General features: G+C 36.2%; 3 protein-coding genes across 5 annotated transcripts; 1 reads left to right on the top strand and 2 right to left on the bottom strand.

The window, feature by feature from the left end:
* Positions 1 to 3,080: 3,080 nt before the first annotated feature.
* LOC130721564 (2-alkenal reductase (NADP(+)-dependent)-like) lies at positions 3,081 to 5,505 on the bottom strand. Its single transcript, XM_057572366.1, has 5 exons — positions 5,205 to 5,505; positions 4,864 to 5,041; positions 4,053 to 4,219; positions 3,885 to 3,967; positions 3,081 to 3,585 (listed from the first exon to the last, which is right to left on the bottom strand). Exons 1-5 carry the CDS (start codon positions 5,436 to 5,438, stop codon positions 3,207 to 3,209), a joined length of 1,041 nt encoding a protein of 346 aa, XP_057428349.1. The 5' UTR covers positions 5,439 to 5,505; the 3' UTR covers positions 3,081 to 3,206.
* A 1,934-nt stretch (positions 5,506 to 7,439) lies between these two features.
* On the bottom strand, positions 7,440 to 9,415 carry LOC130720079 (2-alkenal reductase (NADP(+)-dependent)-like). Its single transcript, XM_057570682.1, has 5 exons — positions 9,023 to 9,415; positions 8,724 to 8,901; positions 8,444 to 8,610; positions 8,286 to 8,368; positions 7,440 to 7,950 (listed from the first exon to the last, which is right to left on the bottom strand). The coding sequence occupies exons 1-5, from the start codon at positions 9,254 to 9,256 to the stop codon at positions 7,572 to 7,574; spliced, it is 1,041 nt and encodes a 346-aa protein (XP_057426665.1). The 5' UTR covers positions 9,257 to 9,415; the 3' UTR covers positions 7,440 to 7,571.
* Positions 9,416 to 17,055: 7,640 nt separating this feature from the next.
* On the top strand, positions 17,056 to 27,440 carry LOC130718768 (5'-3' exoribonuclease 4-like). Of its 3 annotated transcripts, none has more exons than XM_057569394.1 (22): positions 17,056 to 17,349; positions 17,461 to 17,563; positions 18,228 to 18,304; positions 18,400 to 18,591; positions 18,770 to 18,889; positions 18,985 to 19,047; positions 19,139 to 19,285; positions 19,383 to 19,547; positions 19,730 to 19,807; positions 19,975 to 20,061; positions 20,172 to 20,252; positions 20,541 to 20,636; positions 23,076 to 23,146; positions 23,792 to 23,920; positions 23,996 to 24,069; positions 24,158 to 24,198; positions 24,294 to 24,368; positions 24,977 to 25,128; positions 25,224 to 25,328; positions 25,415 to 25,490; positions 25,771 to 25,853; positions 26,193 to 27,440. In XM_057569394.1, exons 1-22 carry the CDS (start codon positions 17,143 to 17,145, stop codon positions 26,800 to 26,802), a joined length of 2,832 nt encoding a protein of 943 aa, XP_057425377.1. In that variant the 5' UTR covers positions 17,056 to 17,142; the 3' UTR covers positions 26,803 to 27,440. The 3 variants fall into 3 exon arrangements, with proteins under 3 accessions (XP_057425377.1, XP_057425375.1, XP_057425378.1); XM_057569392.1 differs by having other exon boundaries at positions 25,221 to 25,328; XM_057569395.1 differs by lacking the exons at positions 17,056 to 17,349; positions 17,461 to 17,563; positions 18,228 to 18,304 and having other exon boundaries at positions 18,453 to 18,591; positions 18,711 to 18,889; positions 25,221 to 25,328.
* Positions 27,441 to 27,696: the final 256 nt, after the last annotated feature.

Genomic DNA, 27,696 nt, shown 5'->3' with positions numbered 1-27,696 from the left:
TATTAATTAAAGAGTAATGATTCATTCACACCTTATTTTCGCTTTCATCTCATTTTCATACATTTTTTTTTATCTCTTCCTGCATTTTCTATCACATCACATATCATATCACTTATTTTCCTTTTCTTTTTCTCATACCTCCAAGGTAGTGGTAGAAAAGAGAGGGAAAGAAAACATAATTCATAATTTAAAACTTTAGTTGATTGTTTTATATTTTTAGTATCTCAAAAGCCCATCTAACCCAACTATTGGCCCATATAACATGTTTGGGCTTCTTGTTTATTTCATAGGTCCACCAAGCCTAATAAAGTTTCATGCTGATTTCGAATATCCATAAGCAATAAGGCTTCATCATAATCCCATATATTCATCCAGTACCAATGAGATTTCATGTTAATTTCAAATGCTCATGTAAGATAATTAACGAAATAACTAATGTGATTATGTAGGTGTATTTAACGATAAGTGATATATTAGTTGATTTTATGAGTGTTCATAAATTTTATGTGGCCCTTATTTGATAATTAATGGGTGAAATTTCGTAAAGAAATTATCATATTCAAATTGATTTTTTTTTTGGTACATCGGAACTATAAATTGCATCCGCCAGGAATCGATCTCTGGACCTCCCCTACCCAACCCATATGCCCCTCAGCTCTTACCACTTGAGCTATTATACGGGAACATTCAGATTGATTCTTATGTACACAATTATTTTTGGAACTACAATAATACATAATACATTCTATATTCCAAATTTTTTTAATTATTGGATTTTTATTTTCTTCATAAACTAAAGACAGGGAGCATGCAAGTTGATAATGATGATGAATTGATGATTACTTTGTGCAAATGAAGGTATGGTTGGTTTCAATTCTAACACTATTAGATATGGATCCATCTTTCCAAAAATAATTATTTATTGCTTTTGTTTAATATGAATCACATCTAGATGTGAATCTATTTAGATTTTTCAAACACACTGATCCTAGTTTGTGTTACGTGAAGGAAGGAAATTGTTCCTTTCATCTCACATTGTTAATGTTGTTCACACATTAATGTCTCATAAATTTATTCCCTAGGAGCCCCAAACACACACTTAACTTCTCATGAATTCATTATGTCTTAATTTTTTTTAGATAAGCCAAAGTTCTATTTAAAAGCACAAGAAGTGCCCAAGATTAATAAAGTACAAGACAATTCCACATGAAACAGGGAATAGAGAAAAGAAACAGAGCAATGGGGAGGGAGAGAACATAAGAAAAAAGAAAGGGCCACCTAATTACACCAAAAATATAGAACTACAGATACAAGAGGTCGTGACACAAAGCAATGTCACCCAACTACATGGACGCCATAATGGAGCAAGAGGACCATAACAAATCTTCCCTGCCAATTGCTGTCATGAGTTTTGCATACCCATCATTATGTCTTAATATTTACGGTTCCTACATCAACTAGCTTAGACAATTTACAAAATAAGCAAAGAGATTGTGTATGTGTAATTAACAAGTAGTAATATTAGTTGTTTATACGCCTCATAAAGATAAGTTACAACCTTCCAAGGTTGATCCTTGGACCTCCTCATCTCCAACATGTATCTCCACTAGCTCTAACCACTTGAATCATCATCCTTATTTGATGAATGGATGAAAATTTGAGAAAAAATTGTCATATTTAGATGTTAATTTTTATGTACATAGGTTCTCTTTTGGATTACAATAATCGCTTTAATGTTTTGTTTGGGTGACAAAAGAAAAAGAGAAGAGAAAAAGGAAGAAGTGAGGAGATGGATGAGTAGAGCAAAAAAAATTGAGAAATGGAGTTAGGTTTTGTAGGTTGTTTGGTGTGCACGATGAAGATAGGAGATAAAAAGAAGAGAAAGAATGCGGTAAAGAAGAAAGACAAAAAAAAATTATAATAGAAATTATTTTGTATTGAAAGAGATTTTGTGTCTGTTTCTCCGTTATTTAAATTTAAAAGACCCCACTATTTAGAGCATAATAGAAAGAGAAAAAAATTGAACAGTGTTGTGTCAATTTCTTCGCATTTTTGCAAAGACCATGGAAAGTGCATGAGATCCATGATTTGATACTCTCTTCTCCCCCATCGATTTCCTCAAAATGAGCTGATGTTTTCTTTCTCACTTATCTATCTCCACCCAAAGTATGCTTAAGCAACCAGAATGTCTAACATTTTTAAGATTTTTTTTTAAAGAAAGATATATTATTAAAAGTAGAACAACTAGGGAACAAGATTCTCCTAGTGAGACCACAACGCAAAATTTAAAATGTTTTTTTTATTTAAAAAAATTGGTTTTTGGAAGATTGTTGATTCAACCATCGAGGGATAAAACACAAGCTAGAGAAATGCATAAAAATAGAGAAACTAATCAAGAATGATAATATTATATGTGTATTCAATCATCTTAATCCAAATATGAGTATGACACTCTATTTTAGTAAAAAGCTTGAGCTATTCTTATTCGAGTAATGATATATATACACCTCATTTTTAAAACACTTCATTTCCACCTCTTTTTGTTTCTATCTCTCTTCTTACCATCTATCACATCTCATACTTTCTCTCCCTTACTTTTTCTTTTCTTCCTATCTCTCTCATCATTCCACCTCACACACCTCAAAAGAGAGGTGTGTGAGTAACATTACTGATTCTTATTCACTCAAATTGGTCCATCATAAGTTCATAAAAAAGTGAGTCAATTTCTCATAACTCACATTTTAATCAGTTAAGAAATAGTTGATTTGACTCCATTCACTAGAGTTGGTGAGTTAAATGAGTTGACTCATCTAATTAAAAATATTAAAAAGTTCATATAAAATGTATGAAAATAAAAATAATTATTAAGTAGATAAAAAAATATAGAAAATCGTGGCTAAGGAAAAAAAACAAAAGTTGGTTTGACCCACCCCAACTTAGTTAGAAGCCTAGAATCTACTTGTAACCTAATAATCGTGAGTGTCTTTTTTTTTCTTTTTTGTAATTCGACTTTTATGTTAGCCGAACTGGCGCACAACCCATAACTCATATCAAATGAATTTATGAAATTTTTACAACACTTTTGAAACATGATTTTCAAGAATCTTATTCTCAAAGATAAAATTCATTACATACTACATTCATATATAGAGGTGAAACAATTAATATTGTAGTTTTTCTCACTCATTTTTTGACGAATCACCTGATCACTCTTTTGTTAAACTTACAATTTTCTTTCCAATGTTATCTCCATTAAAGAGTCCAACAAAAGTAGAAGGGACGCTCTCCACACCAGTTGATATGTCTTCAATCACATGTAACTTTCCAGAACGAAGGTAATATGATGTTTTTGCCAAAAAGTTAGGAAAATCATTCATGAAATCACTAGCTAAAAATCCTTTGATAGTGATTCTCTTGTAAACAATGTCAATCATGCTTGGTGAAGCTGTTGTTCCAACATCAGTATAATGAGAGATTACCCCACAAACAACCACTCTACCAAATGCTTTCATATTACCAATTGCTGCTTCTAGCATCTCACCTCCAACGTTGTCGAAATATATGTCGATTCCATCAGGAAAGTACCTGAAATACAAAATAAACTATTGCATTGAGCAAAAATAATTCATATTTTTTCTTGTCTTTAAGTGAGGTGTTTTATAGCTAGTCGGAGTGAGACTAATCCCTCGTTCCATGGGCCACAATCAACGCACTAAACAATACTTTTTTTCCATTCATAAAAGTTGACAATCGAACCCCCAACCACATGGTATAAAGACAACTGATTGCTTAAGAGACGAACAGCTAAATCACAATCACTACGCCAATGGATAAATTTTGATTTTAGAGTTCACATGCTTCAAAGTCTGTCATGAATCACAAACCTTTTAAGAGTGGAGTTTAAATCTGCTACTTCCTTGTAATTGAAAGCATCATCAAATCCTAGCTTTTCTTTGAGCAATGACACCTATAACAAATCAGTCATGGATTAGATTTATCAATTGGAAACCAGAATTAGGAAAGATAGAGTAAAATCTTAAGTCCCACCACACCTTTTTCTGGCTCCCAGCACATCCAACAACATAGCAACCTAAGAGTTTTGCATATTGCCCCACCAAATTTCCAACAGATCCAGAGGCTGCTGAAACAAATACATTTTCACCACTTTTGGGTCTTCCCAGTTCGAAAAATCCCCCATATGCTGACAATCCACTAAAGCCTACAATAAAGAGTGAACAAAAAATTATATGTATTCTCCAACCATAAGCTATATGTAGAAAACAGAAGTTGCCATATAGAGACTTATTTAGTGGCATTTAGCTTTGCCAAAATGCTTCTAGTACTTTTTTTTAAACAGGAGGAATGCTAAAGACCAAAGCGGCTAAACTAGCACATCAAGACACAAAGACTCAATAACATCCGATGGAGGAAGCTTTCAAACACGACTCGAAGAGCACTCCCTAAAAGCTTGCTGGGATAAGAAATCAGCTGTGGTATTCAACTCTTCTACAATTAATTTTGAAGTCAAAATTTATTCAAGAGAGTTGTTAACTTCTGGTTTCAAAATTGATTGTTATGCAAGAGAAATTGATCCAAATATGCTTGAAGTTACCTTGACAGAGAGTAAATTGTATAACGAGCTTCCCACTTGCTAGTACATGCAACTTGCAAGCTCAATGGAATTCCATTTCACTTGTAACTTGTAAGTGATATATTTCTATCTTTTTAATTTGGAAATGTATTTAGTACAAACCTTTGTATTCGTTTTTTATTAAATAATCCTAATATATTTAAATGAACAGCATTTATAAGAAAATATAGCAAAATACAAATTTATATCAAGCTTTTATCACTAATAACTACCCAGAACTCCTAGATGATAAGTGAGTGGAAATTCAGAGGAATCTAATTTATTGATGATGCTTCCTTCCTTAACCAAACTGTACTCTGCCCAATTGAAGACTCCCATAACCAAATCATCTTTCTCAAACTTGGGATTCCCAGATGCCACAACTTTTCCAGTAGCAACACCATCAATAGCCTGGAAAGTGTCAAATTAAACACAAGCCCAAATAAGACAAATTATCAAAGATTAATAGCGGATCTGTTTATTTTTTCTCAGAATCAATTATGACACTTAAAAGTTGTTCTACTTCTGCTGTTTTCAGTTTTCAGGTGCAATTGTACTTGAAAACAATATTTACCTTGCCTGGAGTTATGGGAGTTGAGAAGCTTACAGCACTATGGGAACTGCTAAAGCTCTTCATGCGATTGATCATGTAAGGATCTAATGAGATATACAGATTCTTGATGATGATATCATCAGATCCTGGTTCAACTGTGAGAGCAAAAATCTCAGTTTTGAGCTCAAAATGTGACTCTTTTGGCGCATCTTCAATGTGATGCTTTATCACTATGTATTTGTTAGTAACCTCCATTTTCTTATCACCTTTCTTTAGCCTTTGTTCTCTGTTGACGATTGCTGTACCTCTCTCTGTATATGCATATTTATAGTTTCTCGAAAGAGAGATAGCAGAGAGAGCTTCGTGAATTTTATTTGTTTTAGCTAATTGCTCCTCTAATTAAAGTAGCAAATCATCTGATTATGTTGAACCTGTTCGCTGCAAATGAAGACATTTACACCCATAAGGTTTAGCAACCGGTAGATGGTTAAACTCTTTAAGCATCGTGAGGTTTCAATTCCTTGTCAGTGTATATGAAGAAAGATTTGTTAAAAGAGACATGCTCACTTAATATAATCTCAGAGACTCAAATGAATTAATCTTATGACTGTCAGCCGTAAGGATACCTTATTAAGAAAAGCTGCATTTACAAAATACAAGAGGTAGGGGGAGTGCACTAAAAGGTTTCATGCATCATGACTCATGAGCTGAGCAACCAAAAGGGTGATTCCATTTTGAGGTTTTGATTTTGTTTGTTAGAAGAGACAAACTTACTTAATATAATCTCAGAGATTCAAAGAAATTAGTCTTATGACTGACTGTCAGTCGTAAGGATACCTTATTAAAAGAAAAAGGCTGACAAAATCAAAGTCCTGGGTGAACATAGAACCTTAAACACGTGAGTTTCCTTATCTTAATTTGACAAAAGTTTGCATAGTTCCAAAAACCTGAGTATTGCTTTGGTCCGGGAGAAATTAGAAAAAAGCTTCAAAATATAGAAAAATCTCATTTTCACTTAGTTGTATCAATAATGTTTGGTGTGCACGTGAAGACACCTAAAAATTTAAGCCATTTACTCACAGCTTTATTTGTTTTGGTAGATCAGAAAACTAATAGATCCAAATATCAGTATTTGCATCACGGTGATAAAAAATCATGCATCCCCCATATGTGCAGGTATGAAGATTTCGATCAAGTCATTCATTTTAGTGTTGGGTTTCATCATAATTGGTAACAGGGTAGATGACTACAAACCACCTAGCATTGAGTGTTATAGGTTCTGTTGATTCATTCACGGATTTTAGAAGATGAGTCTTCAATCTGCTGTTTTATAATGATTGCAATTATCCGAACAGATTGTAATTTCAGTCTCAGTGTGATGTCCATATTTATTATTTTGTGAGATTTTGGATGCTGTATTGTATTGCATCTGTTGTAAGCTGCAATTTTGTCTTTTTTGAATGGCCAACTTAGTAATATGATCAGCATCTTAATTCTACTAATAGTATCTCAATTATTTTATAATCAATATATTGATACAGGTCTAAAATGAGTGAAACCTTCCGTCCAACGCATAGGTACACATACTGGTATATAGAAAGTGAAGAAAAATATCAACAAGTCGGGTAGATAGTTGAGTTTTTTAAGCATTTAATTGAGAGTTCAATCCTCGGACAGTATGTATGGAAAAAGATTTGTTATGAGAAATATACTAACTTAATGTCATCTCAAAGACGGCTGGGAGTGAGATATATTGATTTACACCAAACAGAAAGAGAAGAGAGGCAAGTTACTCTAGAAGTATATATCTTGTGCTAAACTAACCCAACGAGTATAGGTGCGGAGGTGCCTGTGGTTAAAAGTGTATGTGGAGATATAATCAATTCGAGTTTATTCACCTTAGCTTGGTGAGTTAAATGAGTTGACTCATCTAATGAAAAATTTAAACAAATTCATATTAAATGTAAGAAATTTAAAAATGATTATTAAATATGTAAAAAGATTTAGAAAATTGTAGTTAAGAAGAAAGAAAAAAAACTCGTTCTACCCAACCCAACACTTAGCTTGAATAAACTTACCATTCAAGTTAAGTGATCCAACCCACTTGTAACCTAATAATTGTGAGTTTTCCTTCAAAAATAATAATTGTGAGTTTGTTTTTCTGCAATTCAACCTGTATGTGAGCGGAATTGGACCAGGGGCCATAGCTCATATTAAACGAGTTTCTAAAGTTGTTACTTGTCACCACCTTGTATATTAAAGCAAAATTTTACAGCAACAATCTTATTCTCAAAGATAAAATTCATCACCTACAATCATACAGGTGACACAAGCAACATTTTAGCTTTTCTCACTTATTCTCTCGTTCATCACTACTTGATTACTCGATCACTCTTTTGCTAAACTTACAATTTTCTTTCCAACGTTATCTCCCTTAAAGAGTCCAATAAAAGCAGAAGGAACGCTTTCCACACCTGTTGATATGTCTTCAATCACTTGTAACTTTCCAGAACGAAGGTAATCTGATGTTTTTGCTAAAAATTTCGCAAAATCATTCATGAAGTCATTAGCTAAAAATCCTTTGATAGTGATTCTCTTGTAAACAATGTCAAGCATGTTTGGTGAAGCTCTCTTTTCAACATCTGTGTACTGAGCAATTACCCCACAGACAGACACTCTACCAAATGCTTTCATGTTACCAATCGCCGCTTCTAGCATCTCACCTCCAACGTTGTCGAAATATATGTCAATTCCATCAGGAAAGTACCTGAAATACAAAACAAAATACTGCATCAAACTAAAACCATTTAGATTCAGAATCACTAGTTTGAGCTTCAACTAAAAATGGCAGCAAAAGCACCCGCATGTGTGGGGTTCGGAAAGGGTTCCGACTATTTGGTCTATTTTCAAACGGTCTTACCTTAGTGTAAGACTTAAACTTACACAAAAAACTATTTTTCAAGACTTGCACCTATGACTCATATGACAATAATTTTTAACCGTTGCGTCAAGGCTCTCCTTTGAGCTTCTATTAAAGATAGGTTAATTTTGAATTTTGATTTTAGAGTAAACATGCTTCAAAGTCTATCATAAGTAACAAACCTTTTAAGAGTGGAGTTCAGATCTGTTTCTTCCTTGTAATTGAATGCTTCATCAAATCCTAGCTTTTCTTTGAGCAATGACACCTATAACAAAACACTCTTGGGTTAGGCTTATCAATTGTACACCCAAATTAGGTAGTAAAATCTTATGTCCCACACCTTTTTCTGGCTCCCAGCACATCCAACAACATAGCAACCTAGGAGTTTTGCATATTGCCCCACCAAATTTCCAATAGATCCAGAGGCTGCTGAAACAAATACCTTTTCACCACTTTGGGGTTTACACACTTCAAAAAATCCCCCATAGGCTGATAATCCACTAAACCCTACAACAAAGAATGGACAAAACTTATTAGCATTCTCCAAACATAATTCAATGAACAGCATTTGAGAATGAAAAAATAGAAATTTACATCCAAGCTTTTTGACTAATAATTACCCAGAACTCCTAGATGATATGAGAGTGGAAATTCAGATGAATCTAATTTGTTTATGATGCTTCCTTCCTTAACCAAACTGTACTCTGCCCAATGGAAGACTCCCATAACAAAATCATTTTTCTCAAACTTGGGATTCCCAGATGCCACAACTTTTCCAATAACAACAGCATCAATAGCCTGGAAAGTGTCAAAACAGAGGACAACAAAATCTTAGACAAGACAAATTATCAAATAATCAACTTCTAATTCTACCATGATCAGTTTTCAGGTACGAATATAAATATATAATGATCACTACCTTGCCTGGAGTTATGGGCGTTGCAAAGCTTATAGCACTCTGGGAACTGCTATAGCCCTTCATGCGATTGATCATGTAAGGATCAATTGAGATATACAGATTCTTGATGATGATATCATCGGATCCTGGTTCAACAGTGAGAGCTAACGCCTCAGTTTTGATCTCAAAATGGGACTCTTTTGGCTCATCTTCAATGTGTTGCTTTGTCACTATGTATTTGTTGGTCACCTCCATTTTTGTATCACCTTTCAGGCCTTGTTCTCTGTTGAATGTTGTTGTACAGAGTGAGCAGAGAGCTTCTGAAATATATTTGGTTCTGCGAGATCCTGGCCTGCAAGAGGCGACATTTACAAGAGATAAGGGAGTGTACTAACAGTAACAGACAAAATCCGAATCCTAAGTGAACACAGAACCTTGACCACTTAAGATTCGTTTATCTTTTATTCGCTTAAAAGTATTTCATGCTCCTGATGTATCAAGTTTGTGCAATTGTCACCCTGTTCTTTTTTTTTTCCCTCTGTCACTCTGCCGTTTTAAAAGGGTGACGTGGCCGTTAAATGCCACATCAGCATCATACGTGGCGTGACACGTCATAAGGAGGTGGGAGGATTCGAACCCATGACCTTAAATTTGCAAAATATAACCTTTACCAGTTGAGCTACTCAATCAATTGATTAATTATGACCAACGTTTTATTTATATCATACTTATTCATCATCATTCTCCTTGTTCTTCTCAGATTCTTCTCCATCATCTACTTTATCTCATCATCTTCATCCCCAACCACATTCAAACCCATATTTTTCCATCTCTAAGATCAAAGAAAAAAAATGCATTTCTTCGTCATCATCATCTTCATTCTCAACCACATTGTAACCCACATCAACCCAGATAATTCTCACCATTTCATTCCCTTCATCTTCATCCAAAGACCACATCTATGATTTCTTCTTCTTCTTTTTTATGTAAAACTCTAGAATCAACATTGTTTCCCCAATGGCCCTCTCACAAAGTCACGTAACCGTGATGGCATGGCGCGGAGAGGGCAGATCTGAAGTGTCCTTACGGTGGAGCGATGCAGCGGAGAAGGAGATGGCTCGCGGAGGTGCTGGATAGATCGTGTTCATGGCGGCGGTGTGTTTGGATCTGGTGAAGAAGATTTGGGTTTGGTATACTCAGAAGGGAAGACGAGAATTAAGAAAATGAAAAATTGGGTTTTCAAGTTTGAATCTTGATCATCGCACAACAAGAAGAACAAGTTTGAATTGGGTTTTCAAGTTGGAATCTTGATCATCGCCCACCACCTGTTTGTGTAAATGTCTAGCTCAACATGTGTTTGTTGCTTCCTTTGTTACAGAGGCTGCATCATATGGAAACCAAGACACTGAAGTTTGTCTTCTTCATTTTTTTATTAATCAACTTGGAAAATTGAGTGAGTGAGAAGCTTGATTTTGTGGAATTTTCAGTCTTTTTTTCTTCGTTAATTGTAATTTTTCTCTTATTTCGACTAACTGTGATTTTGTCAATGGAGGGAGAGATTGTGGAGTTTGTGTTCGGATGGAGAAGGAGAAGGAAGGAGAAGAGGATATGAAACTGATGATGATGAAGAAGATGATATAAATTAAATTTTCTTGATATATATATCAGTTGTGTTTGTAGCTCAACTGGTTAAGTGTGTGTTTTGCTACTTCAAAATCCTGAGTTCAAATCCTTCCCACCCATTTTTCCTTTTCTGAATTTTGATAATGTTGTTATTATTATCCACGTGACATGTCAAAAAAAAGGAAAATCCACGTCAGCCCTTCCGTACAGAGGGGTACTCGCTACACTTTTCAGTATCATTGAGGGTACAAACATGGACAAAAACAGATGGGGGTGTCTTTTACACAAACATGAAACATCAGGGGCAACAAATGCTTTTAAGCCATCTTGATTTGACAAAAGTTTACACAGTTCCAATAGTGTGACTATGTTAGGACAACCTACAAATACAATACCACGGTGAACCAACTATGGATCTCACGGTCATTTTTCACGTTGTATCCAATTATCCAAATATAGAAAAAGATGATGCAGGGTGTGTTTGTTTTTCAGTTGAGACATCCAAAAGTATTTTCGGGTCTTATGTGACTTTGTGCCACTATGTTTGGCAAATTAAAAATCACATTCACCCAATTCACTTTAAGCCCCAAACCAACTTTCAACTCAACTCTCCAAATTGTCACTTCTACATTCATCCAACATACTTTAAACCCCAAACTCTATTTTGAAATAAAAGAATTCAAACATAAATCACATTACAACCAACTCACTTTAATCCAAACTATGTTTTGCAAACTCACATTCACTTAAACTCTGTTTTGCAAACTGAAATCCAAACACACACGCACTAGTGTAAAAGTTTTTTACCTCGTCAACCAATCAGATTATAAGGATGTGTTACGTCAATTAATGAAATTGAATAAAAAATAGATTTTCTCACATCTTTGAAATCTAATTGGTTGATGTAAAAAAACTTTACACCGTCAGTACATATAAATTAAACTCATCCAAATATGACTAGTCTATAAGTATTGCTCTTGTCTTAAAAGGGACAAAATATATAAAGATCTCTTTTTCACTTAGGGGGGTGTTTGTGAGTTTTTAGGAGATTGAAGAATGTGGAGGAAGACTTTGAGGGGAATGTGTAACACCCCGGTTTCTCAACTGAGGAGTCACATTAGTTACCTAACAAAATCTAAGGACTATTTCGTAATCCTAAGAAAACACAATATTTTCTTTTTCCTTTTCGAAACAATTGAACATAATTGAATACATAACATAGACTTTATTCAACAACCCGTTCCCGACATATAATAATAGTGTCATACAATATCGTAAGCAGGTTTCCAAAATAAGTACGCTCACTGGAACAGTGGCGGAGATAAAGTTTAAACAACAGAGTTTTCAGATGGGGAAAGAAACTCAGACATAGTCCACCAAAAAGGGAGAAGCAACTGCTTCATCCACCTCTACTCGACCGCCCACAATCACAGTCTCCAACTCGAACAGCTAAGCTTCAGCGGAAGGCTCTCCATCGCCTAATAGCTTTAAGCGCCCAAACAACAAGTAGCAAATAGAAAGGGTTAACTCCATGCAACTACCATGTATAAAAGAGAAAATCATGCTATTCGAATTTAATTACCTAGCATGGTAAATAACCTAGCAACATAACTCAACTCATATATCAACAACTTAACATATAACATCAAATCAGATATCAAAAACTTCAACAGTATAATATCAATTCAGATATCAATAAACCAATAACTAAAATCCAACAACATAGGGTTAGGTGTTAGTTCCCTATAATGCAACTATATGCTACTACCAAAATGGATCGATCAATAACGTCTCTCAAGACGGAACGATCACGTGGGACAATCACCACCACACCGCCACTTAACGCCACTACGGACGGGACAATCACGTGGGACAATCACCACCACACTGCCACTTTAGGACATCTCGAAAGATGGGACGATCACGTGGGACAATCACCACCACACCGTCACTTTATAACGCCTTAAAAGACGGGACAATCACGTGGGACAATCACCACCACACCGCCACTTTATAACGCCTTAAAAGACGGGACAATCACGTGGGACAATCACCACCACATTGCCACTTCAAGACCAAGCCTATATGCCAAGTCAGTCAACAACAATGCCCAAACCAATGATTTATTCGGAGTAACCACATGTTATTCCTTTTATCAACGAACATAACTCAATTTAATTGCATACCAACTCAGTTTAATGACAGAAACCAGTAAACGGCCGAAGCCTCTCAGAAAACGGAGACACATGTCTCAATAAGTTTACTCGGCCGAAGCATTCAGAAAACATTTGGCACAAGCCTCAGAAACAGTCAACATAAGCAAGCATACAACATTGCAAGCATAATAATCATAATCCAATGTCAATCAATATAAACATCTTCATCTCAAACGCAGGCAGTGCAATAAAAGCATGCAAGACTCAAAGACGCGCTAAAACTGAGTTACCCTTACCTTCGTGAGTAGAAGTTGGACATGGAAGTTGTGAACCTAGAACAAGGAAACACAATCATCAACACAAGCCCTACTAGAAGTAACACTATCTAATAACGCTAATCGAAGCCGGAAAGAAAGCTTTTAAAGCTTCAGAGTTCCTCTTAAGGCACGAATTGACAACAGAACTTCGTTCGCTAAAACGAGCATAACTCGAGCTACAGAACTCGGAATGACACGAAACCAGCGCCAAAATTTCGACAATCGAAGGAGCTACGCAATGGCTCAGGTCATAGAGACCCAAAAATTATTATTGGACACGGTACCCTAAGCAATAGGTTTCAGCCACTCTCAAAAATAGGGTTCCCGAACTTTTTCTTCGATCTAAATCGATTCCTAGGTATTCTTAGGCGATATCTAGGCCAAGGAAACTCTCAGAAAAATTATCGAATCAAAAACTGTCGCAGGGGTATTTTGGTCAATATTTTTAGCTCGGAAACTCAAAATCAGAATTTCGAAAAACAAATTAGATGGGGTTGATACCAACAACGATTGTGACGACTAATCTTATTAACGCTAAGCTCAGTCGAGGGTTTTAAGCCCAAAGGTTGGAACTTTAGCCAAAAATGGGTATTATGAGCAGAATTGAAATTCGGCGGCAATTCGGCGAGAATCGGCGAAATGCAATCCGCTAAACATGCTCATGGGCACGCAGGGAATAAGTTTAGATAGAAAGATGAAGTTATTTGGATAGTTTTGCAAAAAGCTCAAAACTTAGAGCACAGAGAAGCATAGAGAAAAGCCGCAGAATTTACGATCAGAAGTAAGGATTAGTATCAGTACCTTGAGACCTACGCGTAGCAACGAACTGTGGAACGATCAGGCAAGAATCGGCGAAAAACTCTTCTCCTCCTCCTTCCTCTTGGCCGCGGGTTTGGGTGGGTTTTTGGGTGAGATTTTTGTTTCCTTTTCATTCTTCAAGTTACACATATATATAGGGAATGAAATGGAAGATATTTATCAAAGATCGGATAAGGATGAATAGATATTTATCAAAGATCGGATAAGGATGAATAGATATTTATCAAAGATCAGATAAGGATGAATAGATATTTTGTAAATCGGTACAGATTAGTCTAGATATCGGAGGATTTAAGATAAAAATATAAGAGCGATTCCGATTTTTTTCCGGCTTCATTCTCCGTGAATTCTAAGATATGTTTTGGCGAAAGAATTCCAAAACTAAAAAGAGGTTTCCTTGTATTTTAGGCGACTAATGCAAAGTCGGTGCAAAACTATTTTACCCGATAAGTTACTTTTTGCATCGAATGTCGGATGAGAAAACTTCCTTCTGAAGAAAGATTGAAATCATCGAGAGAAATGGGTGTACGCGTGTGGAATCTTCATCTGAAGCTCCGAATAGAAAAAGTCTTCCTCGACCGTTCATTTTAGGGTTCTTGAACTATCAGGGTTTTAGTTTCGGCAAACTTCCGATGATTGGAATCGGACGTTCGTACATCCTAGAGTTTCGCCTTGAAACGATTGTTATAAAAAAGGAATAAGAGAAAGTCTTATATTCCTCTTGAAGATTTTTGGAATTATTCCTATAGTGTTCCAAGGGTGGAACTTAGTCTTTTCCTAAGGTTTTTGTCCTAGGCGTAAACGAATAATACCTGCGTCATAAGTTCCGTCGATTCGAATCTTGTCCTTAACCTTCTCGTGAAATATCTTCTCCATACATTTATTCCATTTAATAAACGTTTATCCAGCTTCCTTACTTCACGTTACATCGAAATTATTCGTGAATAAGAAATTTCACTAATTTATTCTAAGCTAAAAACTTGGGTCTTACAGAATGAAAGGGGAGAGTAAGTGAGAGGGAAGGGGTAAAATCAAAGTCCCTTGATTTCCTTGGTTGTTTGAAATTCCTAACTCCCAAGTTGGGAGAACTCCACAAAACAACTAAAAAAAAGTCTTTGAAGTTTTTCGAAGAGTTTTTAGAAATTCCTCAAATTCCTCCCTCTTTTAAGATTCCCTTGTCTCCCATCCAAACTCAACTTACAAATACACTCTTACATGTATATAAATGGTGCTAAACCTTTTGAGATTAGTAGTTGAAGCAATTGATTTGGTGTAAATTATAAGAAATTTAAAAAACCATAACATTAGTAAATTCATGCTTTATAATCAACAGGTGGTTGGTTTAAGTGGTACATGTTTGATTCCCGTTAAGAAAGGTCTCGGGTTCGAGTCTTGTGGATGGAGAGAATCCCCGCTGGAAGAATTAGCCCCACCATAATGTGATGTTCCCGGCTCGAACAGAATTGCTTCCGAAAGAGGACATATGTCCCAAACCAAAAAAATTTATGCTTTAAATTTATAATCATACTATTGCATAATTTCTGACTAACAACCAATAAAAAATCAAATGATCATAATCAGTATTAATAAAGATAAGAAAATATAAAAAATCAAATGGTCATAATCAGTATTAATAAAGATAAGAAAATAAGAATGGAATAAAAAGTTTCAAATCAAATAACCACTGCTAAATATTACTTTCATTCTGACATTAACTTATTACAAATACAGAATAACAATTTGTATGCACTACGCTGACAACTAATAAGAATTTAAAGATGTACCACATAATTATTTGAAATTATATAAAAGTTCCATTAAATTAAGTAAAAAAAAGCTATTTCTTACACATCTCTAAACTCTTATTGGTTAACTAAATGAATAGGTGCAGCGGTTTATCATTTTATCCCTCAAGTAAGTGGTTGAAGGTTCAAATTTTAATGTTGTGAACGGAAAAAACTCATTAATCAGCCCCTATTGTTTAGTGTTTAACTGTGGGGTGAGAAATTAGTTTCACAATTGTCAGCATGGTATGAAAAAGTTTATGTGGATTCTGGAAAGTTTAAAGAGAAGATTAGAAGACTTAAAGAGAACTTAATTAGGAACTAAATTAAGGAATGGGAATATGTTGACATTTTGATCCATTAAGGGTTATGTAGCTTCATTGTTAGTCACAATGAGTTTCATTACTAAATGCAAATGCAATGTGTAGAATGGAATTGGTTGGTTGAAATTGGAGGAAATATGTAGAATGAGTGAAATTGTAATTTGTACCATGTGTAGTATTTTAATGAAGTTGTTGTTGAGTTGGTGTACCACATTTGAAAACTAATGAAGTTACTAGAATTTGGTTGTTAAGATAAAATTTATATCAAGATCTTCATATTTATTTTATTAAGTGTTTCAATCATGTAGTGATATGTCACTACTTTTTTATAATTTAACAAGTAAATGTTGATAAATTCTTTTTTATTAGTAAAAAAAAATTATTTGTCATTGTAAATAAAGAGCTTGATAAAATGTATATAAGGAACTTGATGTATGTTTAATGGTTGAATTGTTGTGTTCTACTTCTAAATAAAGTAAATTTTCTAGATCAAATTTAGTGAAGCATATGTGTTTTTTCTTCAGCTTGAAATTAATGTAAATGAAATTTATTTTCAAAAAAAAGTAAATGAAATTTGAAGCATATGCGGTTTTAATCCAAGGCAATCTGTCATAAATTCAATTCATAGGCCATTGCTTTTTTTTTTGGTCAACACACCCACATGCTTGTAACCTATGCATGGGCTCAACCATCACTTGACCTTGATCCTCATGCAATTCCCCTTGAAAGTTACAATCATGCCCCATTAAATGTTGCATAATCCACCCACACAAAATCCCCTTCAAATTAAATAAAATATATGAAATTATAATTACTTATTTTTGTTAAAAAAAATTTATCTAAGATGGGTAGCTCAGTTGACAACACAAGCTTTCGGGTTCAATCCCCACACAATACACTATGGGTTGAGAAATGATGAACCTTAATTGTAACTAAATCTTGAATCTGATGGCATCCGAAGGGTGACGGGATGTTTATAAATAAAAATAACTTACATAAAAATATCATTTATATTTACCTCTTGTAGTTTTATATACAGAACATCTGGGGAAGACAAATTGAATGAAGTACTAGAACTGTACCGACAAGTCGTCCCAGATTCCGAACAGCGCCGTAATTATGGGAGTGCCAGCGTTTTACCGGTGGCTCGCCGACCGCTACCCGCTCTCGATCTCCGATGTACTGGAGGACGAACCCGCCGTCGTCGGCGACGGCGTTCACCTCCCAATCGACCTGACAAAACCCAACCCCAACGGCATGGAGTTCGACAACCTGTACCTGGACATGAACGGCATCGTTCACCCTTGTTTTCACCCTGATGGCAAGGTGCGTGCGGCTCGAATTTTCTGAATTCAATTCGATTTACTGTTGCATAATGTGGTTATTGATTGAACTGGAGTTTCTGATTCCTTTGATTATTGATTCTTTTGAATGCAGCCAGCACCTGCTACCTATGATGATGTGTTCAAATCCATATTTGACTATGTTGACCATCTCTTCTCGTTGGTTCGTCCAAGGAAGCTTCTCTACCTTGCAATTGGTATGAATTCTCATTGTGATTTTGGAGCTAAAGGAGTGTATTGACATCTAGCAGTTTGGTTCTCAAAACCCTTTTTCTGTTTCTTTTCTTTTCTGGATTTTATTGAACAAAAAAACAAACTACCCCATATCCAATTTTCAGAATGCTACAATCTATTTTGTTAGTCTGCGATGTTAAGAGTCTTAGTTCTATAGCGTTTAGGCCTCCTTTGGAAGAGCTTATTTGAGCTTATCTGATAGCATAAGCGCTTATGTCAATGTTTGGCAGAGCATATGCAAACAGCTTACGGCCTACCAAAAGCTGTTTTGAGCTTATTTTCATAAGCTACTCAGGATAGCTTATGAAAAAGCGCTTATGCTTTAAGCGTTTAATTAAGCTGTTTTCCCAAACGGGACCTAATCTTCAAACTGATAATTCCCTGCTTCTGTTTTTACTTTAAACCACTTTCATCATTTTACCTGTTTCAGAAAGCTACTATCTTTTTTTGTTAGTCTGCAGTGTTAAGAGTCTTAGTTAGTTCTATTGCGCTTAATCTTCAAACTGATAATTCTCTGCTTCTGTTTTTACTTTAAACCACTTTCATCATTTCGCCTGTTTCTTTTCACATGTACTTTTGTTGCCCCTTAAGCTTTTTCCATTTGTTTCTTTACTTTGAAATTTTCAGATGGTGTTGCGCCGAGGGCCAAAATGAATCAGCAACGTTCTCGGCGTTTCCGTGCTGCCAAGGAGGCAGCTGAGGCTGTAAGAATTTTAATATGCTACTGCTTTCAAGGGGCTCGTAGTTTTTTTGTGTGTGGTGAAGTTTGAGTTACCATGCTTATGCCTAAACATTGTAGGAAGCTGAAGAGGAAAGGCTCAGGAAAGAATTTGAGGGCGAGGGAAATCTTTTATCGCCTAAAGAAAAGACTGAGACTTCAGACTCAAATGTCATTACCCCTGGAACTCAATTTATGGCAGCACTGTCGGTGGCTCTTCAGTATTATGTACAATCTAGATTGAACCACAACCCTGGCTGGCAGAAAATAAAGGTGTGATTGACATCTCATTCTATTAATTCATTATACTGCTCGATCCCTTCAAGATTGGATAATTCCTGTCTTGTGGAATAATCCTGTCTTTTCTTTTCCTTTATACATCTGATTTTCAGGATGCTTTGTCTCTATATATTTATTTATGGGGCTGCATTGGGTGATTAATTATTTGAAGGTTATACTTACTGATTCAAATGCACCTGGTGAGGGAGAGCATAAAATAATGGAATACATCCGGTTACAACGAAACCTTCCCGGTTTCAATCCAAATACTCGACATTGTTTGTATGGATTGGTGAGTTTTTGTCCTATTTTGAATTTTCATCTTCTTTCTTTGGGGTCTTTATCATTTCCTTGATTTTGAATGCTATTTTATTTTCTTTAAACCAGGATGCTGATTTGATTATGCTCTCCTTAGCTACACATGAGGTTCATTTTTCAATATTGAGGGAGGTTAGTTTCCAATGTGTGAATTTTCTGGATGATATTGTTAGCTCATTGATCTTAATGTATAGTCTAAAATGATTGATAACCTGGTGAACAGGTAATCACTTTACCAGGACAACAGGATAAGTGTTTTTCTTGTGGCCAAGTTGGCCATTTCGCCGCTGATTGTCGGGGTAAGCCAGACACTAAAACTGAGGACTGGAATCGTGCTGATGATATCCCAATTCACAAGAAAAAGTATCAGGTTGGAGGATTAGAGTCCAGCTTCGCGATCCGAATCTTCATTTTACTTTTCGTCGTATTTTTAATTTTAAACTAATTCATTGTATTACTATTCGCAGTTTCTTAACATCTGGGTGCTGCGTGAATATTTGCAATATGAATTGGAGATTCCCAACCCTCCTTTTGAAATCGACTTTGAACGAGTAGTGGATGATTTTGTATTTCTTTGCTTCTTTGTTGGCAATGACTTTCTTCCACATATGCCAACCCTAGAGATCAGGGAGGTATGCATCTTCCGACACCTGTGTTATACTAACCTAACAGAAACTGTGACATTGTCATCTGCTTCTTGCTATCTCATTGCTTTGGCTGTGGGATCTTAACATGCTTTGGTTGTGCCCCTTTTATTTGTCTTTATACTTAATGGTCAGTGCTGTTCTATTTAATAGACGTTATACTATTTCAGGGAGCTATAAATTTATTGATGCATATATATAGAAAGGAATTTACTGCTGTGGGGGGCTATCTTACTCATGCGGGTGAGGTAAATTTCTCGTTTTGCAGTCCTACTAAGTTGTGTTCATCTTTCGCCAGCAATTATCTCTTCACTTCTTCTGTTGCTTGTTTGTGCTTAGGATAATGCTAATCATCAATTTGAAAATCTTTTTTTTATAATGAGTGTTGCAATGTGAACATCGTTATGCCTCCTAGGTTTGCTTGGATAGATTGGAACATTTTATCCAGTCCGTTGCTGTTCACGAAGATCAAATCTTTCAGAAACGAGTTCGAGTTCAGCAGGTATTGTGCTTTTTAATTAACTTCATGAACTGATATGCATTAGCCGTGTTCCTTAAATATGCTTTTATAAGCTGTTTCTTGACATTTAATTCTTGCGATTGCATTTACAGGTTATGGAAAATAATCAAGAGATGAGAGCTAGGGCAAGAGGAGTAATGCCTGAAGAGCCACGAGCCTCACTTGTGGATAAGGTTCAGTGTTAAGATTTATTGCCAGAATAATTTCTGCATTTTTCTTTGTTAAATTTAGCTTTTATATTGTTGACTTACTACTGTACGTCTTGGAACTCCACCAGAATTGTTTTTCTGGATTGTCTAAGTAATTTTATTGGTTTTCCCAAACATGCACCAAGGGTAGCTTGTCTCTGACAGCAATTCTAGGCCAATGTTGGACTACATCAAATCAAATCTAATGACATGACCAAACTAGAAATCCTGACACAATTTTCATAATGAGCTGAATATTTCTTATTTTTTCAGGTTAAGTTAGGGGATCCTGGATACAAGGACAGGTATTATGTTGAAAAGTTTGGTGTGTCAAGTCAGAAGGAGATTGATAAAATTAAGAAGGATATAGTAAGTTTATCAATTTATCGGGCTTAAGTCTCATAAACTTTGTTGAGGTTTTTGTTGTTCTTGGATAACATTATCTACAGATTCTATACTAATTTAAATCTGCCCTATGGATCGCCATGCGCGGTAAACTTTTTCCTCTGAAATGGCATTTCTGTAATATCGGTACAAATTGATCAATTTTGATTGGTGGATCGAGTTGCTTTTTTTTAGTATGTTTCCATGCAATGAACAGGCCTGCTACTCTCTGGTGTGCTTATATATTGTTACAGATATAATATAAAAAACATTCATATATTTTCACCTAGCAGTTTAAGCATTTGTAGTAGTTGGTTCATGACATGGTATTGAAGTCTTTATCACCAAGTGGCCTAGAGTTTGATCTTTGTCGCTCCCATTTTTCAATAAAAAGGTTAATTTAGCATTAAATAGGTGGGGCTGTGCATTGTCCACACTAAAAGTTTAAAACACCATTGTTTTAGGTTGTGTGTTAGACATTGATAGGACTTGTACCAAGCCAGGAAGATGAGAGAATAGAACGAATATGTGTTTTACTGCAGAAAACCCTAATTCCCAACTGGCTCAATGTAGACAGATTTAGGCATAGAGCCAATGATACAATGGTGTTTCTGAGAAACTTTGAGAGGCTCATCCCTCTCCTCATGCATCTCATTTCACTCCCTTCACCCTCTATATATCTTCCTTACTAACTAGCTATTTGCACTAAAGTCAGTCAGTTAGTTTCACATTGATGTTGAGTTGTTGACAGTTAGGGGTGTGGTCGCCTACTTCCCTCCTATTCCTCTTTCATAGATTTTTGTAATTGGAGGCCTAATCCATGGGTTAAGACTATCCGTATCGATACCTCAAGGTGGAGAGTAGGAAATGCTTCAAGTTGGGTAGACAGTCATTCCCAGATGTCCTCAAATTCAGAGAGATTCTTCCACTTCGCTAACACTTTATTTTCTCCAAAATTAGTTCTTTTATTGCTAGCAGATCTTCCTGTTGAACTTGCAATTCACACTCTGCAGAAAACATGGGATGGAGAGTTTGGTCCTGCTTGTGGGCTGCTATTGTGTTAGGACCCAATTGCAAGGTATGGGACTCGAGTCCCACATTGGAAGTATGAGATTCTAATGTGGGGTTTATAAGGCCTTGGGCTCTCCAACTATTACAGCTAGCTTTTGTGGTGTGGTTCTCCCAAGGTTCTTATCAATTGGTATCAGAGCCTTCCACCATGTCTCTCAGCTGCAAACGAGCGGCGCGGGTGGTGACGTCGGCATTGCAGTGTTCGCCCGGGACTAGTCAAGGGACTAGTGCACAGCCAGCCCGCGTGGGCGCCGGGGCTGCGGAGCGTGGTGGGATGTTAGGACCCAATTGCAAGGTATGGGACTTGAGTCCCACATTGGAAGTATGGGATTCTAATGTGGGGTTTATAAGGCCTTGGGCTCTCCAACTACAACAGCTAGCTTTTGTGGTGTGGTTCTCCCAAGGTTCTTATCATATTGCTTTCTTCAGCAGATAAATGTGAAAAACCGGCTGAGTGCTGCTGCCACTGAGAAGCTCCAACTAATAATCTACCTGACCAATCCGTTCTAGCACCTTAAATAGACCCCAATTCCTCTCTGAACTTGTGACTTAAACTCCTAAGGCTGCTTTAGGTTAACCATATCACCAACTTGAAACACCAGTGGTCTTCTATGCTTGTTAGCATGAATCTGCATGTGATCCTGAGCCTTTAACAAATCGGTCCTCAACTCATGTTGCAATTCATCCAGCTGCTGGGCGAACATGATCACTTCCTCCACCTTGGAGGGGATAGTTGTGCCTTTCATCAAAAGGGGAGGATCTTGGCCATATTGTGCTTTGAATAGTCATTTTGGAAACTTGTTAGGCACTTTGGTCTTGTTTAATGCCCTATACTCCTATAGTACAGGACTGGTACCAAGGAACATGAGAGAATAGAACGAATCTGTGTTTGCTGAAAACCTAATTCCCTGCCTGCCCAATGTAGACAGCATCAGGAATAGAGCCAATGATACAATGGTGTTGCTCAGAAACTTCTCGAGGCTCTGCCCTCTCCTCAAATCCCAATTTTACAATCTAGATACCTCCCAATTCATGCCCTTCGCCCTCCATATATCCTCCTAACTAGCTAGCTACCTTTAACTAATTGTTTGCACTAAAGTCGGTCTGTCTTAACTGGTGTAAATCAAACTCAACTTGACACCAAAGAACAATTTTTCACAGGACAAATATTTCACAAAATCCAATGTTGGATAGAAAGTATGCATCATGCATATTCTTAATATTGATAGATGGATTAGTTGATTTTAAATATTTTGCTTTCTTACGACACTTATCCTGCTTATCCCTTTTCTGGCTATTGACAAAATATGTATTACATTAGAATACAGCTCATTGTTCTCATTTACCTTGTAGGTCTTGAAATATGTGGAAGGCCTTTGTTGGGTTTGCCAGTATTATTATAATGGTGTAAGCTCATGGAAATGGTTAGTGGCTTTTTTGTGTGTTAATGATTGACATGGTACATTTGTATATTTACATGCATGATATACTGTTAGTAACAACTATCAGATTTTGGTAAATAGCACCACAGACTCCTTTTAGACTCGTGCTCAGAAATCATGAAGTTATCCCACTGCTGGTCTCAGACGATCAAATTTGACCTGTTGTAGGGTTAAAAGCTGTTTGTTAGGATGTTTAATTGTGCATATGGTTATTCTGTTGCTTAATAATATCCTAGGATAATGGATGCGATGTATTAAGGTGATCTGAACATTATAATGTTTCACTTGAAGTTGTAGAGGATCACAAGATGGTGGAATTATTCTTTTTTCATAATTATGTTAAATTAAATGGTCACTCAATCAATGTCTTGACCTCCAGGCTTCTAAGTTTCATTAAACCCTGTTACAGTCCCAAAGATAGTTAGGTGCTTCTAGTTGTTATTTTAGAAACAATTTAATATAACATAATATAGACTGGATGCCCTGATGGCTGGGATGTCAGATATAATATCATCGAAGTTGCATGTCGACAACGGATGTGAATTGCTAGGAGGTCTCTTTCGTTTTAGTCGAATTATTACCCTTGACCATTGTTCAATGTGCTCACGATTGATATCGTTTCTTCAGGTACTACCCATATCATTATGCTCCCTTTGCTTCTGATCTTAAAGATCTACCTGATCTAGAAATACATTTCTTTCGGGGAGAGCCATTTAAACCATTTGATCAGCTCATGGGGGTCCTACCTGCTTTAAGGTTTCTTCCCTTTCCTGTCCTTGGATGTGCTTTACCGTGCTTTCTGTCCTGATACTTACTATTTTTTTGTTACAGTTCAAATGCACTGCCTAAAAAATATAGGGATTTGATGACTGATTCTTCACCAATTTTACACTTCTACCCTGCTGGTGAGATCGCTTGTTTATTGACTAATTATTCTGCAATGTTTTTACATATTTTCTTATTCTGGTATTATATGGGATACCTTTTTGACAGATTTCGAGATTGATATGAATGGAAAACGATTTGCATGGCAGGTATTACACTTATACAGTATACACATTAGAACTGCCTTAGAATTAAGTGGGAGTTAAGGTTGATTTTTAAAATTTCTGTTGGGGAATCTTTTCAGGGTGTTGCCAAATTGCCGTTCATTGATGAGAAGAAATTGCTTGCTGCCACAAGGAAGATTGAAGACACATTAACGGTCTGGAAATTAAGTTTTTTCTTGTTTTTGTTTTTGTTTGGTTTGTGTGTGTGTGGCAGTAGAGAGGGGTTTTTACGATAGTCATGACTAATAATACTTGATTCGTGATCTAAAATTGTTGGCCTTCAAATTCACCAAAAAATAAACTGTAAGATTAAGCCTGCCTTTTTCTTCTGGAACTCTAGGAAATTTTCAACATTTAGGATAATGCAGAACTTATTATGCAAACACTAATTGTTTATCTCCGGAGATTATTAATTTATTTTACAAGCACTCTTGAAATAAGAGAAGAGTTGGATTAAGGTGTGCTCTGCAGCATGGCAACCCGAAATCCAGCTGTGCAACTCTTGAAATAGGAATTGCTGAATGTTGATCGTCTGTCGCCATTTTTTGAATTGATATATTTTGAAGTGTTAATAATCCTCTGTTGTATGTTTGCTAACCAATTAGTGGAAGATTTTTGCTTCAGATAATTTTTACAATTTTTCAAATGGGTTGATTTTGAGATGCATTTAAGAGTTCTTCATGTTTTACAGAAAAAGAATTCATTAAAGCAGCTAATCATTATTTGTGTCTTTAGTGCTTAATTTATGTTTTGTTATGTGCAGGAGGAAGAACAGCTTCGGAATAGTGTGATGCTTGATTTGCTTTATGTCAACCGGGCGCATGATTTGGCTCCTCATATTTTATTGTACTGCAAAGCTTATAGTCAGTCACCCTCACATGAAAGATGTGTTTCTCCAATTGCCACAAATGCTAGGTTGGTAAATATGCTAACCGTCGTCACTCATAGTTCATGAATTTTGGTAGCTGTTTTGGAGGCTCATATACTTGTTTTGTTATCTTTGTTAGCAGTGGTGGGATGAATGGATATCTTTGGTTATGTGAGAGAAATGTTTTCAGCAGTATTGTATCTTCTCCCATCAATGGATTGCAAGATCTCGAGTCTAATCAAGTCTTGTAAGTTTGGTCCTCTGCAGTCTACACCTACCTAATATTTTGAAATCTTTGGTGGAGAACTCATGTTGAGTGTTCTTGAATTTCAGAAATATTACATATCTTCATCCTAGTAGACATAGACATATCCCTGAACTTCCAGATGGTGTAGTAATACCCGAAAAGGTTTGTATACACTGACTGCTCTTCGCATCTTACTTAAGGTTGATTGCTTCATCTAGTGGATGGAGCTCCATGACTATTAGATTATTCATGTACATAATTAACCAGATCCTTTTGGCTATAACTATGCTCAGATAGTTGTCATGGAAGGAATAATCTGTTCTGCTCTATTATTTCGTCCTACTGTTTTTTTTTCTTAAAAGGAAAGTAGATGTTGATACCTTTTGTTTCCTTATTTTATCAATTTTACAAACCACTTACTTTGCCAGTGTTTTTATTGCAGATAATAAAAGCCATTGATATCAAACCTGTTCCTGTGCTATGGCATGAAGACAATGTTGGTCGGCAACAGCAAAGCAGACAAAGGTGAGAATCTATTCCTACGCGGATGTCAGGTTGCTGCAGTATAATTTTCATGTTCTTGTTGGCTGGGATTCAAACATACAAGATTACAATTTACAACTATGCTAAAACTGATGGTTAAGTTTACTGTTCGATATGATAAGGGCACACCATTATTTCCTTGCCATACTGTGATGAAATTGTGGGAATTGATCATCAGTATTTTCTTCAAGCTATACATTTGTGGAAAATCCTGAAAAATCAATCTCTGAGGAGGTTGAAAAGTTCTCATGGCTATCAATTTAAGCATGTGAGTTTCTTGAAGCAAGAATCTTACCCTTTTCTGTGTGATGCTTCTGACAGGCTGCAAGTACCTGGAGCAATTGCTGGACCTCAACTAGGAGATGCAGCTCATCGTCTTGTCAAAAACACCCTTAACATCAAATTGAATAATACTTCACGTGGATTTTTGGAGCAACCTCCAGCCCACCATACAACGAACAGATTCCGGGCAGCTGGACCCTCTAGATATGAAAGATATGATGGCGAGAACACAAATGGTTATTATGGACAACCTAATCACCATGGTGTTATGGCTAGACCTAGATATCCATTCACATCTAATGGTGGACAGAACGACAGACACAATTTTAGGACACAATTTAGGTCACAGCATCAAGAACAGTCTTACAATGTGAAGGCTGGGTTTTCTGCTTTAACAATGGAAGAAGGAGTGAGACCTAGGTCATCGAGGCTTCCAAATTCTGGACCAATCAATTTAGAACCCCGATTTGTGCAGAACATGGGTCGTCCAGTACCACCTCCAAAGTGGATTACTAAAGCACCGCCTGCGAATGAAATGTACAGTAGGCATCAAGAAGCTGCATCGGGGGCAGTACCTTATGATAAGCAGACAAAGGCTTACCAAGTTAAAAAACAGGAGCCCCAAGATACTCCTGATTGTGGGAATTGATAGTGGTCGCCGTGGATCTTATTTGCCTTGTGTTTGACATGTCTTTGTTGCTCATCGCCCGTTCCTCAAACTGAAACTATGAACTCTATGGGCACTCTGGTTCAATATTGGATTATAGGGGTTCCTCAAACTGAAGCTATGAACTCTTTATGGTCACCCTGGTTCAATATTGGATTATAGGGGCACTTATCGATATCCCAATGCAATTGAGGGAGCAGTGATGTTCAAAGTTTTCTATGACACTTATGTGTAGTGAAGGTGCTGCTCTGATTCGCCTTGAAGAGACGTTGTATGTACCTCACTGATAGTTGTCCAGGCTTTGGAAAGATGCAAGAACCTTGCATAAAAGAAATTCTCGATTTTTCTTGCATTAGCATGGAGCTGGTATAGGCCGATGGAGAACATCAACTTGCTTGTTGTTAATCAGAATCGTGCAAGAGTTATTCTGTTCCATGGCATGGAACTAAGTTGTTGTGTTCTGCATGTGGATCCCGTTGGGCTTAGTAGTAGCTCTGTTTAACAACAGTTTACTTGTACATATCTGATGTAATAAAACTCGATTTGCTTAATGGAGAATGTAGCATTTGTATTTTACATAGGACATAAAAAAATGGAAACGAGGAGGTTGTTGTGTTTGATATTCAGTTCTAACTGCATTGGGTATTTCGGATGGGATTGAAATGGTCAATAAGTTTAGTTTTTTGATAGAATTTATTATGAAAGGATTGTGTTGAATGAACTAATGTTAAAAAGATGATTGTCTAAAAATTATATTTTAAGGATAACAGTAATAATCAAAGTCTCGTCTTACTTTTTTCTCTTACGAAATGGAATGAGTTTCATAGACGAGATGACATTCTGTCAAAATTTGATTAGAATGGTAGAATAAAAATA

This window comes from Lotus japonicus, chromosome 5 (assembly GCF_012489685.1).
Source record: "Lotus japonicus ecotype B-129 chromosome 5, LjGifu_v1.2".
In the NCBI taxonomy this organism is placed as follows: Eukaryota; Viridiplantae; Streptophyta; class Magnoliopsida; order Fabales; family Fabaceae; genus Lotus; species Lotus japonicus.
Note: the sequence above shows the minus strand (reverse complement) of the source record. Positions and strands in the feature narration are given on the sequence as shown.

Coding starts and splice junctions, on each gene's coding strand:
- LOC130721564 (XM_057572366.1), bottom strand. CDS start 5,438: ATGGAGGTTACTAACAAATACATAGTGATAAAGCATCACATTGAAGAT. Junction 5,042..5,204: donor CTCCCATAACTCCAGGCAAG/GTAAATATTGTT, acceptor GACACTTTCCAG/GCTATTGATGGTGTTGCTAC. Junction 3,586..3,884: donor TTAAACTCCACTCTTAAAAG/GTTTGTGATTCA, acceptor TTTGTATTTCAG/GTACTTTCCTGATGGAATCG.
- LOC130720079 (XM_057570682.1), bottom strand. CDS start 9,256: ATGGAGGTGACCAACAAATACATAGTGACAAAGCAACACATTGAAGAT. Junction 8,902..9,022: donor CGCCCATAACTCCAGGCAAG/GTAGTGATCATT, acceptor GACACTTTCCAG/GCTATTGATGCTGTTGTTAT. Junction 7,951..8,285: donor CTGAACTCCACTCTTAAAAG/GTTTGTTACTTA, acceptor TTTGTATTTCAG/GTACTTTCCTGATGGAATTG.
- LOC130718768 (XM_057569392.1), top strand. CDS start 17,143: ATGGGAGTGCCAGCGTTTTACCGGTGGCTCGCCGACCGCTACCCGCTC. Junction 20,637..23,075: donor ATAAAATTAAGAAGGATATA/GTAAGTTTATCA, acceptor TTTACCTTGTAG/GTCTTGAAATATGTGGAAGG. Junction 24,070..24,157: donor TTTACACTTCTACCCTGCTG/GTGAGATCGCTT, acceptor CCTTTTTGACAG/ATTTCGAGATTGATATGAAT.